Source organism: Diadema antillarum, unplaced genomic scaffold, assembly GCF_040938485.1.
Source record: "Diadema antillarum isolate AM-2024a unplaced genomic scaffold, OU_Dant_1.0 scf00000099, whole genome shotgun sequence".
Classification (NCBI taxonomy): domain Eukaryota; kingdom Metazoa; phylum Echinodermata; class Echinoidea; order Diadematoida; family Diadematidae; genus Diadema; species Diadema antillarum.
The window spans coordinates 4,748,412-4,768,695 of NW_027270988.1; the positions used below are offsets into that span (position 1 = coordinate 4,748,412).

The 20,284-nt window shown below is 36.8% G+C and overlaps 2 protein-coding genes across 2 annotated transcripts; one reads left to right on the forward strand and one right to left on the reverse strand.

Annotated features, from left to right (window-relative positions):
- Nucleotides 1-3,474: 3,474 nt before the first annotated feature.
- Nucleotides 3,475-5,780, reverse strand: LOC139718808 (C-type lectin domain family 19 member A-like). The gene is made up of 2 exons (XM_071630272.1): nt 5,511-5,780; nt 3,475-3,750 (listed from the first exon to the last, which is right to left on the reverse strand). The coding sequence occupies exons 1-2, from the start codon at nt 5,778-5,780 to the stop codon at nt 3,475-3,477; spliced, it is 546 nt and encodes a 181-aa protein (XP_071486373.1).
- A 7,768-nt stretch (nt 5,781-13,548) lies between these two features.
- On the forward strand, nt 13,549-15,809 carry LOC139718713 (C-type lectin domain family 19 member A-like). Its single transcript, XM_071630175.1, has 2 exons — nt 13,549-13,826; nt 14,929-15,809. The coding sequence occupies exons 1-2, from the start codon at nt 13,575-13,577 to the stop codon at nt 15,199-15,201; spliced, it is 525 nt and encodes a 174-aa protein (XP_071486276.1). The 5' UTR covers nt 13,549-13,574; the 3' UTR covers nt 15,202-15,809.
- Nucleotides 15,810-20,284: the final 4,475 nt, after the last annotated feature.

Consider the following 20,284-nt stretch of genomic DNA (forward strand, 5'->3'; position numbering starts at 1 on the left):
TTTATTCAAATTTCATTCAATTTCATATCACCGAAACAAAAACGTTCACAGAATAAAAATAAAACATTATACAAAGACAAACTGCATTATACACATTGTACGAAATAATGTCAATCTTACATTATACAAAGACAAAATACAGTACTAGTATACACAAACATTATGCAAAATAATGTCAATCATACATTGTGACTCTTTTTTTTTAAACCAAAGAAACGATATCCGTGGTTTTTTTTAACTTACATTATATTCTCGCAGAATGCCCTCCAAACAGGGACATGATAGTTTGCTCAAGGCATTATTTTTTTCTCGAAGAGAAAATTCGAGGCCATTTGCGAGAACACACACGCACACACCACACACACACACCCACACACGCCAACATGCACCCCCCCCCCCCCACCCGCCCCTATGCCTTCAGCCCTCAGGTTTCAGGTTAAAATCTGACATGTAAATTGCCATTTTCCCCATTTCTTTTTGGGGGGAGGGGGTGGGAAAGGAGTGCTCGCGAGATCGATCTCGCACGCTTTTCGTACTGCTGTCCGTGTGAGAGTCTCATTAATATGTGTACGTGTGACAGTGACAGAAAAAAAGAACATTTGTGGGCCGGTGTGTGTTTATGTGCAAGGGGCAGAGACTGTGTTTGTGTGTTTGAAATTTCGACAAGACAACAAAGAAAATTTCTTTGCTTAGTGAAGGTCTAGGCCTACCTTTTTAACATGATTCAAAAAATGATAAACTTATCGCGGGGAAATATTTCGTGAAAAGATGTCATCAAAAGTGAGACCGTTATGTTCTAATAACACAAACCGGAACATTATGGCTCATGTTTAGTTCTAATAAGTTGTTTGGTTTTGAGTTGAGTTGTTAATGTTTTAGGTTGTTTGATTGTTTGTTTGTTTGTTTGTTTGCTTTATCTTTCTTTGTTTGCTTTATCTTTCTTTGTTTTTAGTCTTTATAATAGTGTTCAGCTGTTTATGTTATGGGTTGTTTCTTTTTCTTTCTTTCTTTCTTTCTTTCTTTCTTTCTTTCTGTTTAGTCTTTATAATAGTGTTCATGCTGAACGCACCCCCACGCATTCACACACGCTCACACACACACACACACGCACACACACACTCACACACACAGAGGATGGGATTCGGACGTGTTATATTCCTTCTAAAAGAAATCTGAAAAACTCCCAAGTATGAAGTGTCAAACACTAATCGACGGGATCCCCCCAGTTTCACTTGCAGTATACCATAGCTGGTCTCCCATGAAGTCCAGTTAAATTTATTCCTCTAGTTAAGTGGGACTGACCACGTACATAGGCCCGAATTCACGTAGGTGGTACAATTTTTGTCCATGCGTGCATGGGGGTGAAAAGTCACACAAATCCGAGTTATTGATGTATTTACGGGGAAATATGAAGCAGAAATATAAATCCTACAGAGATTAGTATATTTAAGTTAATGTGCCATATTACTGCCTTGATATCAGTGTAATCGACAATACAATTCGTTTATTCATAGACGATAGACCTACAGGTTGGTCTGGTTTCCTCGTGCAGTCAATGTGAAGAGATATTTCTTCACCGAGAACCCTTTGCACTTCCACGTTCAAGTCTTTCGATGAATACATCTGAATACTTGAAATGCGGTTTGTATGCATCGGCTATTACTATGTTGGGTCGTCATAGGGCAGGCTTTCACGTTGTCAGGTACAGCGCTTGTTTAATGATATGAATAACCGTTGGATGTGTTGGTAAACCGGCTGTAAAATACGTTGTTTCAAATGATTATGTGTTATCGGAGACCAGTCTATTTGCTTACTTTTTGTCATTATTCAACTAAGAAAAATATCTTGCGAGAACATTATAATTCAACGCCAAGTGAATAGTACAAAATTATCCATACTCTACATCACGGTTATGCTACAACACAAGATTACTCATACGTTCTTTTATTATTATTGTTATTATTATTATTATTATTATTATTATTATTGTTATTATTATTATTATTATTATTATTATCATTATCATTATTATTATTATTATTATTATTATTATTATTATTATTATTATTATTATTATTATTATTATTATAAAGCATAATTGAATCAAGCATAATTGAATCAAGCATAATTGGGGGAATCGGGCTTTTTCATATATGGGCCCAAAACTATGGAATGGCCTACCAAAATCTCTTAGAGAAGCATCTTCCATTGATAGTTTCAAAAAAGAATCTCAAGACATACATTTTTAATTTGAATTGAAAATATTGTTTATCTGTATGTATAGTATACGTATATAGGACTATTGTTTGTTGGTTTATTGTCTTATTATTTTCTGTGATACTGTTGTAACGTGACACAATATGTACTCTGTTCTATAGCGCCTTAAGTATCTTTTTTAGGTAGAAATGTGCGCTTTATAAGAGTCTCACTATTATTATTATTATTATTATTATCATTATTATTTGGATATGTGTTTTGGTGATCCTACTGCCGATCGCCATATTGATGCTAAGAACTCATACATGTACTTCCTTACAAACCTGCAAATTCCGACGAGCTTTAGCTTTTCGTAGATGTCCATCTTTCTATGTTTGGCCTTTTTGCTTTTTTATGTACAGTATCAGCATAAATTACTATCGTTAAAACCAACACGCATGCACACACTCATACGCATATCCATATACTACAATGACACGCATTACATGGTTAAGTGCTGATGCTGCCACCAAACCTCAGATAACCTGACACATGGTACAAACACGTGATAAACTGTAATTTCTTCTCCCTTATTTCATTCTTTTATTTCATTTCTTTATCTCTCAGTCTCACGACCACTCTCTGAATAGTCTACTTTACCGCTATGACGAAATATTATGAGTTGGCTTGACGTGATCATCGACTACAAAAGATTGTATTAATGCTTCTGTGAAATCACACAGTAGATATATTTATCAAGTATGTAAGAAGAAGGTTAGATTGCACTCTTTATACCAATTTGTCATAGAAAAAACTGAGAAAACATGCAATTTAGCGTGTAGCTCTCATTGATCTAGAGATCTAGCTCTCATTGATTCCACTTTACTAACAGGGTTTGTAAAGACATGATAATATTCAACTTATTGCAGTTTAACATGTGATAACAAATAAAGAATCATTCTAATGATAATACGACCACAAAAAGGCGCGATCCATCCTTTTCCGGTCTTATTTGAAGTCATTCAATATAAAGGGAAAAAGCTTCATTTTGCATATTTCCACATATCGTTATGTCCGTACGTGTTTGCCGAATTGGCACGCTGATTTAGATTTAATCATGATGGTACGGCTGCGTAAGAATTAACCAAAAACCAGTGAAATCATAGAGGACAAAAGAGTGCGAACTTGAATGTAAAGAACATATACCATGAAGTGACATATTGATAACTTCCTACACTGTCATGCGGTAAAGAGCTATTCACAGTAAAAACCTTCGAGCTATGGGTCGTTTGCCTCAACTTCACAGATAAATGGCATGACTTCCTGGCAGTACACGTCATTCCATCCCCGGATGTTGTCGTCGTTGGCGTTGCGGCGCCAGACGTGGACGCAGTCCTCGGCCTGTTCATTGTAGTAGTTGTTGTTGGGCTCACCGGGCAGCCAGTTCTCATAGTCGTACTCTGAGTCATCTGTGTAGATCCACGGACCGTCGGCTTCGTTCTGGTGCAGACCGGTCCAGAATCCGTTGAACGGTCGCCGGTTGGCATTATCGTTCTGATTGATGAATAGATAGAAGAGTGAGAAATAAGCGAGTATTCCAGGCTCACTGTATTTCATTTTATTTTCTCGATTCCAGTCTTAATGTCTAGTTTATATCAAGTCCATTAACTTGGACACCATGATATGCACTGCAATAGTGAGAAAGAAGTTTATAAATGAATTTATAAAATTGATTAAAATTCAATCATTCGCTGTAGATACCAGTGTTTCCTATCCATCCACGTTATGGACGCTAGGTGTGCGGGCATAGGGTTGGTTACTATCAGGGAGGTGAAAAGAGACACCTCCCTGTTGCCGTCCAGCTAACCTTGCCTCTCCTTAGAGGACGTTAATATTCTGGGAAGCAAAAGTAACTTGTAACTGTACATGTAACTTTTCACATAGAAGTTTTGGTACCGTGCTCAAAATAATTTTGACCTGCCACATATGGCACTTTATGCAACAGTTCCACGCAAGATCGCGCAGTTATCGGGGATGGACAAGCAAATAAGGGTGCCCTGACGATATCGCCCTGTTTTGATAGAACTGAGTCGTGTTGACGTCGTGACACATTTGCTCCCGGAGTTAGCTCATTGGCACATTGGTACGAATGACCCTTTTTTTCTCAGTCGGTAAAAGCACTTCACTCGTTTTCAGAGCGACATAATGCATATAAGCTTTACGTAACAATTTAGGGATTCATCAATCCTGTTCAAACAAAGAATTGACTTGTGTAGACCAGATGTCCAGAATGATTCGTCAATTAACACTAGGGAAGGCATCCATTTCATTATTTTGCATTGAATGTATCAACAATCTCTTTCTATTGATATTGCCCAATACCACTTTTGCTGTCAGGTGGATGTGCTGGCGAGCAGCGTTTGTAAAGATTACAAAAATAAGCATTATATTAGGTGCTTATCCCAGTGAATTTAAACACCAACACGCCTGTCGGTACGAATGACCTTTTTTCTGCTCATTCGCAAGAGTATAGCTCTGAACTGGCTTATTGTTCCGGTCTTAGTTTCTCCGAGAAGGGTTGTGATAGGGTTTTAGGTTTAGTTTAATGTGAGGATTGGGTTGGGCTATGACTTATATTTGTGGGTAGAATTTATGTCTGGCTTATATAGTGTACAGTTAATTCATGGGAATATCATGAATATTGTCACGGACGCCAATGTCATGGAACCTACTGAGTAGCAGTCAGTCGTCCTAAAAAGCAATCTCATAAAAATACCGAATGACTCATATTTCTCGTACTATTAGCATAGACCAATATGTGATGAGACCTTTGTGTTAAAGAGACATACTGTTTACGTTCAGGTGAAGTTTCTCCTAATTTATGTGTGGTAAATTGTGGTATTACTATAATTGCATTTTTCTGTGCCATTTTCGTGAGAAATAGGCCTATGGAAATGCATTGGAATTGAAATAGAAAAAGTGCGCTACGTATAAATAATCTTAGCTGTAAATTACTTCTGAATTCATACACGACTTTCTATGAGAAGATAAAGTGTTGACCAAGATCAATGGCCTCTTCAATGTTAAAACTATATAACCTTATAGAGGACGCCGAAATGAAGTCACGAATACAATCATGCATATTTCAACATAGTCTAACTATTTACACACTCGTATCGAAAGAGACTCTGGTAAATAGACCACAATGTCCAAGAATGAATGGAGGTTTACAACCCAGGACCTCCTACTAGATCCCAGTCCCATATTCACTACACCCCATCGTTTTGCCTCGCAGAAGCAGAAAGAGGACTCACTTGCCAGTCGGGGGGTATCACCCACACTTGAATGGTAGAGCTCGTAGGCAAAGCGGTCTCGTCCTCAGTATTGAGTGAGATCAGGTGGGCCATTCCTTGGGTCGATAAGTATTCTTTACAGCTGGCCTCAGCTTCTGCCCAATTCACTCTCTTCCCGAAGTAGCGGTAGCAGTTACCGTCGAACAGGTGCCAGAAGAGCGGGCAGGACTCTGCGCTGGTCAGGGCTGCCATGGCAACCGTTGCCAGGAGAATGGTGAGCAAAAGATTCATCTGGAGTATGATGCAAAAATGATGATAAGATGTCATGTGAGACATTACTACGATATTATTCATAAATAAAAATAATGATTAGATGTTCTTGTGATAATAATCACGACAGCTCGACCTCGATGACTTCGCAAAGCGTAGTCATAAGTAACGAATACTTTAAACCGTTCCATTGTTCAATATCAATGTTTTAACATTTCTTTTTTTCGGTGTCGAATCCCCGCTTCTGCCCTTCCGTTCATGCAGTTATATCTTAAATATACCCCACTAATTGCCTTCTCATCCTCCTCCCTTATAGGAGGATCAAACCAAGGAAACACGTCAATTTGCACTTACGAATACAGGTAAATAAGAAAACACCTATCGTATTTTCTTACTTTCTTCACCGTTGTTTGCACGGAGCTAGCTGTAGTGGCTGGACACCGCTGAGGTATAGGCTGTGAGGAGCTATTGCAGAGAAGAGACACGGTGTTCTGTCAAATTGCAGAAGCTTCCAAAGACTGACCGATATATTGTACCTGCCTCTTATTTATGGACACATTACGATCAGACTCCACATTCGCGTGCCCAAAGGAGGGCCCAGCAGAATTCATTGAAAATGAAGAAGTAAAACCCGGATGCAAAGGGCAAGCCAGCTTCCATTCGGCGCAAAACGTGTCACGCCATGTTTGATGTTGGTCAAAAAGCTGCACTCCAAAAGTTTACTGTGCTTTTTAAAGTGCTTCTAATCATTAAAAGGAGACCTCCAGATGATTATTAGACTTGTTTGAACATCTATTAGTTGGTAATTATAACCAGTTCAAATATATTCGTACAAACGATCAAATCACACTGAATAAAGATGATGACAGAGCAGTTGCCATAAGAATGAATGATTTGGCGTTCAGAACTAACAGAGAAAGCATGCATAAATTCTTCACAGGTGAACACGTGAAGTAAGTGGTATATGAATGAGGCCTACATCGATACCTACTGAAATATGTGAGCCACCTAGACCCCCCCCCCCCCCCGACCAATTTTGTGCAACTGGTTCCCTGAGCGAAAATACAGGGCCCTTTGGGAGTACAGTGGTAATATTACGCAAGAAAGAGGGGAAAAAAAAACAGATGCGATGTGTATGCAAGACCAACTGCCATGAATAATGAACAATGTGTAATCTTCTTTTTTTTTTTTTTTGGTAGAACTTGTTCATATATTGACAGAATGTAAAGATTTCCGTAACTTTAGCGCAAATCAACATTAGGAAACATCCTGCATCGTGTCAAATTGCTTTCTTGAGTTATTGGCTTTGATTATCAAAATGAATCTTCTGTTTATTTATTTTTTATTGTTTTAGAGAATCATGTTCTTTATTTCAGTCCCATATTTCAAGAGTTATTTCATTCATGACTGTGATTGACATCACAATTGCTGAGTATTTTTTTTTTATTAAAGATGTTTTATTATTCATTTTTATGTCCTCTGGTAATGAGTGATAGAGTTACTAAATAACATATAAATGGTTTTGTTTATATTGAGAGACAACTTGTTTGGTTGAATCCACATCTGAACTGACTGACTCAACGTGAAAATGATATGTTGGAACCTACGGCAAACAGAAGGAAAGACAAAATGTTAGATGCATTTTGATATTATTGAAAAATGAACCAAAGCGGCTCAAACAGAGATCTTTGAGGTCACGTTATCCTGCAAGATAATGTTTTCAAACTAGGACAAAAGCCATTCATACTAACAAATAGTTGTTAAGATAGCTCCTGAACCAGTCCAAGGCCTTTCCCAACAGTTTATATAACAAATTATCCTGATCGATAGTGTAGAAGGCCTTTTAGACAGGTCCAGGAATAATACCACTCATGTATGTGATAAATCGTCAATAGTTTGGGCTACTTTATCGATATAAGCAAGCAGCGATAAATTGCATTTGATTAGAAACTATAATTGATCACACGAAAATATTTCAAATTTTCGAGAATCTTGGAAATACTAGAGAAAACAAAGAGGACAGCCGGAAATATGGTGTTTAGGTGAGCTGTGTGATAATGTGTACTTTGGATCATGGGAATAAGATGGGTTGACCATCAAAGCTTGACGTTGATTTGAAGAAAAAAAAAGTTGAGCTTAGGTTAATTTCAAATCATATTTAATTCAAAAATGTACTGATATGCGGATATTATGACCATACATTGTTAAGAAATCACAATCGCATGTATAACCATTATCCTTTCCCATATTATGACAATATTACCAAGTTTAAACAACTGCCAAACAGAAGAAGTTTTCCATCTCTTGCTCCTGGAAAAAAAAAAGAAAATAAAGCTTTTCGAACCAAATGGCTTTAAATAGCCACACAATGGAATCTGTCGGGGAGTGGTGGATTCTAAAAAATGGAAAGTGCCCACTGGAACAGACTTAGTTCCTCGTAATTGATATACGGATGAGTTCCATTAAATTGCATTATACCTGAACATGACATATGCTCTCATTTCTTTCATATTTATCTATACTGTAACTTTGTTAGTAGTCTACTTCAGAGTACAGTCACGAGACACTATTTCTAAAATCCATATTTTGCCTTTTCACATACTAATCATCGAGTGGATTTCGATCTAGCCTTCAATTTCCCTCAAAACCCGCACCCATCCCCAGTGTGACATGAAGTAAAGTAAAACCGCATATTGCATGTTACAAGCCAGGAGGATGAAATTAATAATTTGCTCGGATATATTAACAGGAATTTTTGAGGTGTCTTCCCGTTTACTTAGTCCTTTGCATACACTGATCAATGGAATTTTTTTCCAACTCATACTGGGTTTTCAACTGTAGATTTTCATTTTTTTTTTCGTTCATTTTACCTAAGATTTCCAACAATAATGAAGGTGCTGGAGAAAGCTGTTCACACTCAGTTGCATGATTATCTGGCTGACCTCGACCTGTCAACACCTCAGCAATCAGGCTTTAGGAAAGGGTACTCAACAAATACAGTTTTAATTTATGTCAGTGATTATGTATTCAGGAATATGGACAGCGGGAAATTGACAGGTTTGGTATTCCTCGACATAAGGAAAGCTTTCGACTCCGTGGATCATGGCCTGTTATTACATAAACTACGTACATATGGTATAGGTGATAACGCACTATTATGATTCAAATCATATTTGATAGGTCGGAAACAAAGTACAATGATCCAACAAGGGAAAAAAATCTGACACACTGGCTCTCAAATCAGGAGTACCGCAGGGTTCTATTTTAGGACCCCTGCTCTTCACGTTTTTTGTTAACGACCTACCCTCTGTTGTTAAACACAGCAAAATTGTTCTGTATGCAGATGACACTGCCGTTATGTATAGCGCTTCAAGTCCCAAAGAATTAGAGACTGTATTGAATGATGATTTAAGGCGAGTAGAGACGTGGTTGAACTCAAATCGTTTAACACTCAACACTGAAAAACAAAGTTTTTGTTAGTCGGCACCCCACAGAGAGTAAATGGTATCATGGAAGACATTGATATTCAAATTGAAAGTGTGTCGATAGAACATGTGAAGACGGTCAAATATCTTGGTGTTTGGTTGGATCAATACTTGACTTGAAATGAACATGTTGCCCAGGTATCTGCAAAAAATGCTTCCAGGCTATAGCTTTGCTCCGTAGAGTAAGAAAGTATTTGACTGTGGAGAGCGCTAAGCTATTAGCAAATGCTCTGATATTACCTTACTATGATTACTGCTCAAGTGTGTGGACAAACTCAAGTCAAAGAATAAAGGATATTCTTATCAAGCAACACAAACAAACAGCAAGAATAGTCTTGCAGACAAACACTCGCACCTCAACGAATGAAATGTTCACACGTCTAAAATGGATAGATATGGAGAAGAGATGGAAATTTCAGAAAGGAAATCTTATGTTTGACATTCTGAATGATTCTGCCCCTGTATATCTGCAGAGTATGTTTTCAGCTGCCATGAGTGTACATCGATACAGTACGAGAAATGCTCAAAGTAGAGGATTAGTTGTACCCAAAGTAAAAACTGAAAGTGGCAGAAAGGCATTTTCTTTTGATGGTGCAATACTTTGGAATAGTTTTCCAAGTGAAGTGAGAAATGCTCAAACAAAGCAAACATTTTGTACTCAGTTTCTGAAAAGTCGGCAATATTAAGATGCTGTATTGGTGATTATCATACACATGATTACATTTGATAATTTGGTATATGTTTTTTTTTTTTCACAAGCAATATTGTCTTGGTAATGGTATACTTTTTTATTTGAAGATCATGCAAATAAATGATTTTTTTCTCTGAGCTCACATATTTTTTGAGCGTTAGACTTGAAGATATATACACACATTTGATCCCTATGGTATGTACAAGTGTGTAGGAATGCAGACCCACCTTTTGTAGTTGTCGGAGAGTATGTGCGGTGGTGACAGGTTTTGTTTTTCTTTTCTTTTCTTTTCTTTTCTTTTTTTTTTCTTTCTCTGTTTTGAAGGTCATTCAAATTGCCAGTGGATGAGATAGGCTTTCTGGTTAACAGTTGTACAATGTGTTGCCATGGTAACAGTATATTTTAAATGAAAAATTATATTAAAAATTATGCATTTTGTTAACTGATCATATGAGTTTTGAGTATTTGGTTTGAAATTTGGCATATGTGATTATTATATGATTTAGATGTTTACAATTTTTGTTATTTATAGTTGAAAAGTGTGTTGCCATGTTAACAACATCATTTGAATGAAAATTATAGAATAATACTGTTTTTTTTTCTTCTTTTTTTTTGAGTTTTTTAGTACCGGTATTTGATTTGAAATTTGGGATATGATATGATCCATGATATCATAGCTGTATAGAATTCATTTTGTTTTTCATGTTATACATTGTGTTACCATGGCAACAGCGTTTTCACTGACAAACACAGAAATTATCGATATGTTTCTTTTACTCAGATATTGAGCATTCGACAAGAGATATGATATACTGGCAATATGCTGCTGTATATGTGAATGCCAGTGGGCAGTGCATTCTTATTTAATGTTGAGTGATATATTGTTACGTTAATAACTTTGTTATCAGTAATAATCGGTTGCTGGTTTGAGTTCATTTCTTTCCGCTTTGGGTGGGGGTGTTTATCACTTTCAGTGACTGTTTTAATTTTTGATGAAATTTATGGTTAATTGTTTGGTTATGATAGATACGTAGGCCCACCATGTTATTATTGCTTGTTTGACTAGTAAGCGTGTAATTGTCAGTGAATAGTTATTGTGTGACTGTATGTAGGGGACTCGGTGGAAGAATTGTACCTGTCCACTTACAGTGTGTTATATTTGATGCATATGTCTCTGTTTTGTCAACTGTAATGTTTGTTTGTGCAGGGCCCCCAGTAAGAACAGTACCTGCCTACTGATGGGGCTACCCTGTTGAAAAAAGACTGAATAAATAAATAAATAAATAAATAAATAAGATTTGCTGAGACCAGCAAGCCTACTCGACTCTTGCCAACATAACATACAATGCATACAAAGTGTATAAGCTGTCAGGCTCGTTCCTATATAGTAATTATCTTCAAGGGTAAAAGTGTTTGTGTTTTGTTACTATAGGCATATCTGTCTTACAGAAGCGCTGACGAAACATGTTCATTCAATAAAACGAATGAAGGTCAAAAGAGAGGTGGACTCTGCAATAAAGCAAGTAACTGTGTGTATACAAAGACTAGCAACTTCTAAAATGAACAAAGATATGTTTTCGACTCATTCAGCGGTGAATAAGATGTCTTAATTATAACCAGAGCTCGGAGATGACGTTTACGATCATGTTGGCCATTGTCCAATAACCTGGTAATTATGCTGTCCAATTATTTACAAATGAAGACCCACTCTTTGAATTTCGCATTAAAACGCAATCCAACTTTATAATAATATATCCTGTTATTAAAATTGTCTTCATTCAATTCAAATCAATTCAAGTCAAGTCATTTGTTATCATGCACTGATGCATAAAAATCTTTTCAACAGTCTCCATTTCAAAATTCCACATGTAAAGGAAAATAAATATTTAATAACTGAAAGACAAGTAACATAACACTAAACAAAGCACATCAAATACGCATATTCTAATAATCAAAATATTGCACCTGGTCCCTGCCCATGTACATATGTCTTGTTCCAAGAAATTCTGGTCTCAGCAACTTATCTCAGTAAACACAGCTAATGAAACTCAGTTAATAAAAACAAAGAGCACGCATGGCTTGGGACCCCACCCACCCATCATCTCTTTTTTTTATCTCTTTGTTCAGTTATAGGCACCTTTCAATTGATTTATTAGTTCATGTTGCTTTTTTCCAATAGCCTTACATAGAAAAATAGATTCAACTTTGCACTTTTATACATGTCACGCTTAGAACACCTTTGCGGATGCAACCTTGCACCTTTTAGACCAGAAAGGTGCAAAGAAAGATAGATAATGTGGAAGGTGAAAAAGTATCCCTTCCACCTAGATAGTATCTCTACTGAATCACTTGTCATTATTACTTTTTTGAAGACTTGAAGATCCTGCACAATATCTTAATCGCGAGCATTATTGTTCTGAATGAATGCAACGTACTCTAGACTGGTATCAATCCATTCTCAATAATGAAATATTATTCATAATCTGCACACACTGAATTTTCAAATATATGTATCTGTTCACTGATCCCTAGAGGAATAAAGACTATGTAAGAAATGTAATTTGTGTGAAAACTTATTGAATGAAATGAAATGATATAATTTCCCGGCTTTTTCATGGATTTTTTGCTGTGAATCTGAACACACCAAAATAATGCATGTCCACATTCTTATTTTCTCTCAACTATTTTTTCATTGCTACGTCAATTATTGCTGATTAAGTTTATCGTTCAGAAGTCTCTACTGACAAATCGTTACCCCCCCCCCCCCCCCTTCCACCGCCACCACCCTTTCACTTCACAAGCTTTAGGTTACGAAACCAGTCCAGGTTGTATTCGTCAAATACTCGCGTCATCATTTACATCTTTTTCTTTGATATAAACCGATTTGAAATATAAACCAGCAGAGTGTTTGTTGTCTTAAATGAGCCAAAATATATATTCTAAATCAGGTACTTCAACAGTATTTTATTACAATGTTACACCCACTCGTCGTATACAGGTGTATCCATTTCATCCCATGGTTTGGATGAGCACATCGTTCAGATGTTAATAGCACCTTCAGAGTTTCGACTTTGTACAAATCAAGAGCAGAACACATAAAAATAGAGTTTCTGGAGCCCTCCACCATTCAAGGTTGTTTCATCGCGGTGACAATCATACTAGTCGGAGAGCCACCATTCATTTCATGCTGCGAGATCATAACATTGAAAAGAGGTAAGAGATGCTTTGATCATTTCAAAAGATTGTTGGTATTTTGAATCATCATTCATTTTTTTGTACATAAAGGAACGAACATACGAGATAGATATGGCTGGCTTTATATACAACATTGACGGTTCTTGTTGCTAATTATGTCCTATACATTTTGACGAAATTTAGATGAAACAAAAATTGTAATTCCGGCCACAGCAGAAGAAGAAAAGTCTGTAGATGGAGACTGAAGGCCGTGTACTTACATTCAATCTCCTGGTTATTCACTAAAAATTTCACTTCATAAAATAATTATTAATAGTTTTTTTTTAGTTATGCTCCATGCATCATCATGACAATTGTAGACATATTCATTTTATGCTGTTTGTTTCGATTGACTAATGCTCGAATCATTTTCAGATGCGTATCATCATCATCGTTACCCTCGCCATGGTCTCCATGGCAACTACAAGTCTTGCTCACTGTCAGCAGAGATGCCCGCAGTTCTGGCATCTCTTTCAAGGCCACTGCTATCGTTACTTCGGTGAGAGAGTCTCTTGGTCCTCGGCTGAGGCCGAGTGCAACAAATACTTAACGAATAGAGGCTGTATGGCTCGGCTGATATCCATCCATAGCGAAGAAGAGAACAACTTCGCCTACGAATTGTTCCGCTCCAGCGCCGGAGACACACCGGACTGGAGGGTGAGAGAGTTTGACCCCGTGTCGAGTCGACTGAAAAGTGCTTTTGATGCGATCTATCTGCTTCTATAAGTCTTTTCCTTCAAATCTTCCTGCAAAACTCTTCTCGACAAAAGAGATTTTACTACATGTTGAAGTTGACTTTGAAGAAATAAATAAAATTAAACAATAGAACGGTGAGTTTATGTAAATTGCGTAATACCATGAGAGCTCTGAAAATTTGCAATTCTCTGTCCTTTCCTGAAACGCTAATGTCGATGATAATGATTACAATATCCAGATAACAAGGCATTGATGTCATTACCTTACAACACTTACAATTTGCTTTGATTTAACTCAATTCAAAGTTCTTACATTATTTGAGCAGAATATAGAAGAGAGTACATCACATTTTCTATCTGATGAATGAAAAGAAAGTCCTTCGCTTGAAGGTCATTAGTCTCTCTTTCTCTCCCTTGCAATCATTCACAAAGAAAAAAGATTCCAGAGCTGTAAAAAGATAACATCATTGCGTCATTGTTGCATGTCTTTGAGTGTGACGCTTGTATCTATTTAGTGAAAGTTTATACAAATTTGAATTCCACAACCTCAATTTTGGTCCACTTTGTATCTAGACTTCGTGCTTTTCAAGCTGTCCAAATGGCTTTAACAATGTTTACGTAGCATCAATTTAGTCCAATAAAATTATTGGTTTTGACTTCGAATTTTGCTTTCATTATTACACTCTTTTTTATGATCATCATTCCTCTTTATGGCCATTTTTCTCATTTTGCATCATACTTCATTATAATTGTCGCTGTTTGTATGATATATCAGGTAACGTTTTATGCGCGGTTGTGTATTTCTCAATCAGTATTACTATTTTACTGGAGTTTCCTTGGAAGGTTTAGTGTACCACTTACAGTGTAGAATGTTCAGCAAAGTTAGTCTGATTTTTCATAGCTACGTCATTTGACATACGTGCAAGTATGGTGCAACGATGTAACTGTGGCTTGGACAGCATATAGGTGATTCAGATTTGTGTGAAGCTTCTCTAGTAAGCTATAAATAAAGATATAACTATCACAGGCTTTTATTTGATTAATCCATGAATCAATTTTGACAGTTAAACAGACGAAATCCATCGGCGGTGTATGGATTTTGGACTGGCGCTCACCAGCAGGTCAGTGATGGACCGTGGGTACACACAGACGGGACGGCCTTCGATTACATCAACTGGATGAGCGGGGAGCCAAACGACAACTACTACGACCTCCACGACGAAGACTGCGTCATGGTGTGGCGTCGATACGACATGGACGATGACCTGCGGCAAATGAACGATGAATACTGCGACGACAACGTGTCGTTCATTTGCAAAATGAAGGCAAACAATTAGAATGCGCGAACAGGGAGAATTTGACGGATGCGCGGTTATGACAAGTAAAATTACTTATTTCCGACACTTGTTGGTTGTTTAGGATCATATCTATTGCGATAAAAAAAAAACAAGGTTAAGTTCTTCTCACTGTCCTATCTGATGCACTCATTTATTATACATTTTGTAGGGAATTGATGAGAATGTTTAAATAGGTTAGCATTTAGTCATTATTTGAACAGGAATATGTGATACCTTTCATTCTCATCACTATCTATTTGCAAGTTGTTGTTGTTGTTGTGTACAACGTCGGTATTTATCATGACATAGAAATTATCACTTTCTTGTAGGACCATGTGTTAATAAATGTAGAGATGCCCTGTGTGTCAAGGTGATGACAGCGACTCTGCAATGGATAGGCAGCCAACTTGGTCATCCGACTTAAACGGAAAATTCTTCGGTGGTATTTAGTGCGTTTAGTGTGTTCTCATCATGATCAGAGTAGTTTTAGCACTCACTAAACCGTAAGGTATATGAAATTTCCTGCATAAATTTATCGTTTTTATGTAAAGAGTCGATTCGATTGCTTGAAGAGTATAGCTAGCAAACTCACAGCACACACACACACACACACACACACACACACTTTCTCTGTCTCTGTTAATGAAGGATACCATCCATTTGTATGTATAGGACCCCCTATTACCGCATGTAGCAATCTGTTCATAATGATCTGGGTTTTTTCCGTCGGCAATGATGGGCATGGATACTTGATTTTTATCATTGTTCAATTATTATTCATTTAGCTTCATCAATCGTCATTACTATATCATAACACGAAGTGTGTTAATTATGATACCTTACTTTCTCAAATTGTTAATTTATGAGTATAGATTGTATAAAAGATGTTGGTTGGGGCACCTAACTACCACGTGGCAAACGTACTAAAGTCGTGTAGGCCTACACTGGGGATTGTGCTGTATACCTGCATAATTTACTCTTCAAGTTTATCTGTCGCCACCGATCAAGTTTGAAGAACAGTGAAGTGTTAGGTCTGGGGCGTTGAAGTGCGATGCTCTCTGCGATCAGTGAAAAATCTTCCTAAGGACTATTTCCACGGTTGTATCGGTTACATCTGTCCTTATTCAAAGTGTTATGTAGCCTTGATACAAATTTTAACTGTGTATAAAAATATATTTTTGTCACGTTTGATATCTGTTGAAGTTCATCAGAAATTGTTTATGTTGATGTCCTTGACTGAAGACCGAGACGGGAGCCAACTAAGGGTATTAGAGGTCATTGTTTGTTCATATCAAATATCTAGGTGTCATAGCGGAAGAGAAATAGCGTGGCAAAAATTAACAATATCGATTGAAAAAAAAAAGTGAGAGGGGGAGAGAATACCTGTCAGTCTCAAACAATGTCAATCAGGGCAGCAAACAGCAACACGGGACACGAGCATCATTAATTGCCCCATCCTACTGATTTTCAGAGTTTGCATATTTTACGGGACAAATTCTGCACATTGTGAGACATGAAAGTGACAAGATGGGTCAACTCAAGCTGTATAAACCATTGAAATAAAGATTGAAACTACACATTTATGATAGGGGCGTGAACCGATCATGCGAAAGTCCTGATGTTTGTAATTCCATTTGCATTCAACTCACTATTTTTTTCCGCATGTCCTCTTTATCTCTCTCTCTCTCTCTTTCTCGTACATTTTTTGTTAAAAAGGCAGGTCTAAAAACATACTACTATACTGCACGATCATAAAAGTTTACAATGTACGGCAAGATGACTAATATACCAGGCATTCGGTTTGCGCGTGTGCTTGTTTTAACCTGAAAGGTAATGTATACATGCGACTTCATTTTTGGTGTTTTTTATAGTTGGTGATAAATTTCGGAAATGTTTGTGAGGTTAATCTCTCCTGGTGCACTGCGAATATACTAATAAATTGTTAAACATGTCAAGGACAAAACACACACACACGAACACACACACACACACACACACACACACACACACACACACACAAGAATAACAAATACATTGTAGATCATTAAAAAAAAGTAAATGGGTTATTTTCTCCCGAGTATGTGATTTTAGTGAATGCAGAAAAATAATGATGATAATAATATCTTAATAGAATACGCATCCCCTCAATTCGTTGCTAAGAAACCATAATGTCCGGAGGCCGTTATCCAAGTTAAGCGATTTACAGCTTATATATAACGGTCTCCTCCAACTGTACATCTTATACCATGAAAATTTGTGCGTATACAATTCGCATGATTATAGATTTCTTACGAGTATACTGTTTTCTATATTTTCATGTGAAAATGTTTGACTTTGTCGTACTGATTTCTTTCATGCAAATGGAGAAATAAAACAAACTGAAATTAAACTGAAACAATGTTAATTGTTATGTTATTTGGCTTGCTGTGAAAGGCAATTGCTCTTCCATTACGCTATAGGAGAAATTATAGTATGTGGAATTCTTCATTACATTTCACTCCTGCATAGACATCACAAACAGTGATAGATTTCTCATCTACCGACAACAGCCCATTAGCCTTTAAAAATATGTACATACTGTTTTCGCAACATTTTTGAACGTCTTCACTGGTGTGTTCTAATTAGCATGCTTTAGATCCATATTTGGGTATAATACATTATAATTCCTTTAATGAGAGGCCCATGCCTATATCCACCATCAAACTGCTTCATAAAACACATAGTAGACAACGTGTATAGCAATAATCATGGCTACCTGAGATGTGGAACAGGAAAAAATCCCCAAAGACTACATTAACGTATCAAACTTGTATTTTTTTTCTTGATACAATTGGCCCGTGTGTATGCTACATAAGGTGAAGATGCAAGTAAAATAACATTTGAATGGTTTATCGTTGTAGATTTTGTTGCATTGTTAAAGGGATGGTATAAATTCGTCGAGATGAAGATTCAGCTTTTAACTTTTTGCGAGATACAGCTAGAAAGAACGTTATGAAATGTAAAAGAGCATATGGTTCTATGAAGAATTCAAAGTCTATTTGATGAAAATCAGTTTTGAAATGGTCGAGATATCCAAAAACAAAGTATAACAGAGCGATACTAATAAAAGGTGAGTCCCACCTTCTATTAGTATCACTTTGTTTTGGATATCTCAGTCATTTCAAAACCAATTTTCATTGAATAAACTTTGAATTTCTCTTAAAATTATATGCTTTTCATATTCTATGTTAAGTTTCTCATTTTCTAAAATGAAAATAAAAAATCATCATCAAAAACGTTTGAAACATGAGTGGCCCTATCTCACCCAATATTATTCCATCCCTTCAGCCCTTGAAGTATATAGTAATAATATGAATCTTGTGAAAATTCATAGTTCGTGTTATTTCCTCCAAACAACAAGATGCAATAAGTGTATTTTGACTAGGATAAGAATTCACATAATCAGGCATACATTTTTGAATTCATAATCTCTGATATTGCAGACTGAATGCAAGCTTCCTATTCTACCTCGGTTGTGATAAAGCAGACATGAATATCAGTGGTAAGGGAGAGTTTGGGCTTCTGAGACTCTTTCAAAGAGGTAAGCATTCTCTCTACCAGGGCCCCATTGGTCACATCCATCTTGACTAAGCATGCAGCTACTCTATTGAAAAAAAAACAACAACACACGGACTAGCAATCAGATATTTTGCTTTCTGTTGTTTTGTTTGTTTGTTTGTTGTTGTTGTTTTTGTTGTTGTTGTTGTTGTTGCGGGTTTGTTACTATCGGTGTTGAACCTTAATCAAACTGTTTCTGTCAACAATAAGAACAAATCCAAGATTGCATTAGGTAACGGGGTACGATGCTGCGCACTGCAAGGTATACATTATGCCAAGTTGGACAGTTTCAAGAAATTAATTTGTGAACAATTTCAAATCACAGTTGATCATATCTGAATGTGATTACATTGTGAACGCGTACCGGTAGTACATCTTCTGAATTTCCCCGAGTTATCAAGTTTTCAGTCGGCTTTGAGCTGATTAGAGGGTTGAAACTTAATTCTCTACACGATATTTACTTCCACCAATTACAAGGTTTAATAACTCTCCCTCCGCTGACTCCCGTGAGGGCTATTATAGCGTTCACTTGAACTCTATCATGGCCGTGCACAGTGCATGGTACCTGCCTAACACACCTGGGTCAAGAGACCAAGGACAGGATTCGTGTTCAGGTCAATCTTATTATTCTTTCCTGCTAAATGTGTAAGGATGAAACCAAAAATGTTCACAGAAAGCCATCACGTCGTAACTCGGCATTCTCTCGATCAGTGGTGCTTGTACGAAAGCAGACGTAGAGGGCGTGAAACGGTCGAAGACAACTTGCAACTTGCAGTCTTTCTGCACTGTGATCATTGGCATGCTGTCAGCTATGACCGTCAAGTATCATAACAATACACACATGTCTCATTGATAATATGAAATGAAATGAAATAAAATGGAATGAAATGAACTACAGTCTATTTACCAAACAATGACATCATAAAAATAGTCAAAATAGTCCAAATAGTTAATCGTTAACGAACATTGTTGGTATAAAAAAGGGAGAAGCAGTCATTCCACATTGAACTAATGAGAATAAGATGTCGTTTCTACCTCAAATAATTATTGCAGATACATGTATCCGTAGACCTACCCAGCAACAGCGGCTCTTAAGGAGAAAGAGGTTGCAGATACTAAATCACTGACCACAATAGATAATTTCGATGTCTATGTACTTTATCTTTGTACAAACCAAAAGTAGAGATTTAAGTTAGTAGACTAGGAGTTTGCCTTTCAGTTTGCGTGTTGTCATTGGGAACGATTATCATGATTCATAACGTATTTGGTTTATGTCTGGTTTTGAACACAAGTTTTGAAGCAACTTCTATTATTCTGTTTTCCGATACACTTATTACTCTTTTTATTCAATGATTAAAGGGATGGTACAGTATTGGTGGAGATGAGAATTTGGCTTTTAACTTTTTGCGAGATACCAAGAAAACACTTATGATATAGCACAGAGCATACCATTTTAAGAGGAATTCAAAGTTTATATGATGAAAAT

What these genes read in the sequence shown, in the direction of transcription:
- LOC139718808 (XM_071630272.1), bottom strand. Translation starts at nt 5,780, where the DNA reads ATGAATCTTTTGCTCACCATTCTCCTGGCAACGGTTGCCATGGCAGCC. An exon ending in TGATACCCCCCGACTGGCAA is followed by an intron (nt 3,751 to 5,510) that starts GTGAGTCCTCTT and finishes TTCATCAATCAG; the next exon opens with AACGATAATGCCAACCGGCG.
- LOC139718713 (XM_071630175.1), top strand. Translation starts at nt 13,575, where the DNA reads ATGGTCTCCATGGCAACTACAAGTCTTGCTCACTGTCAGCAGAGATGC. An exon ending in GAGACACACCGGACTGGAGG is followed by an intron (nt 13,827 to 14,928) that starts GTGAGAGAGTTT and finishes CAATTTTGACAG; the next exon opens with TTAAACAGACGAAATCCATC.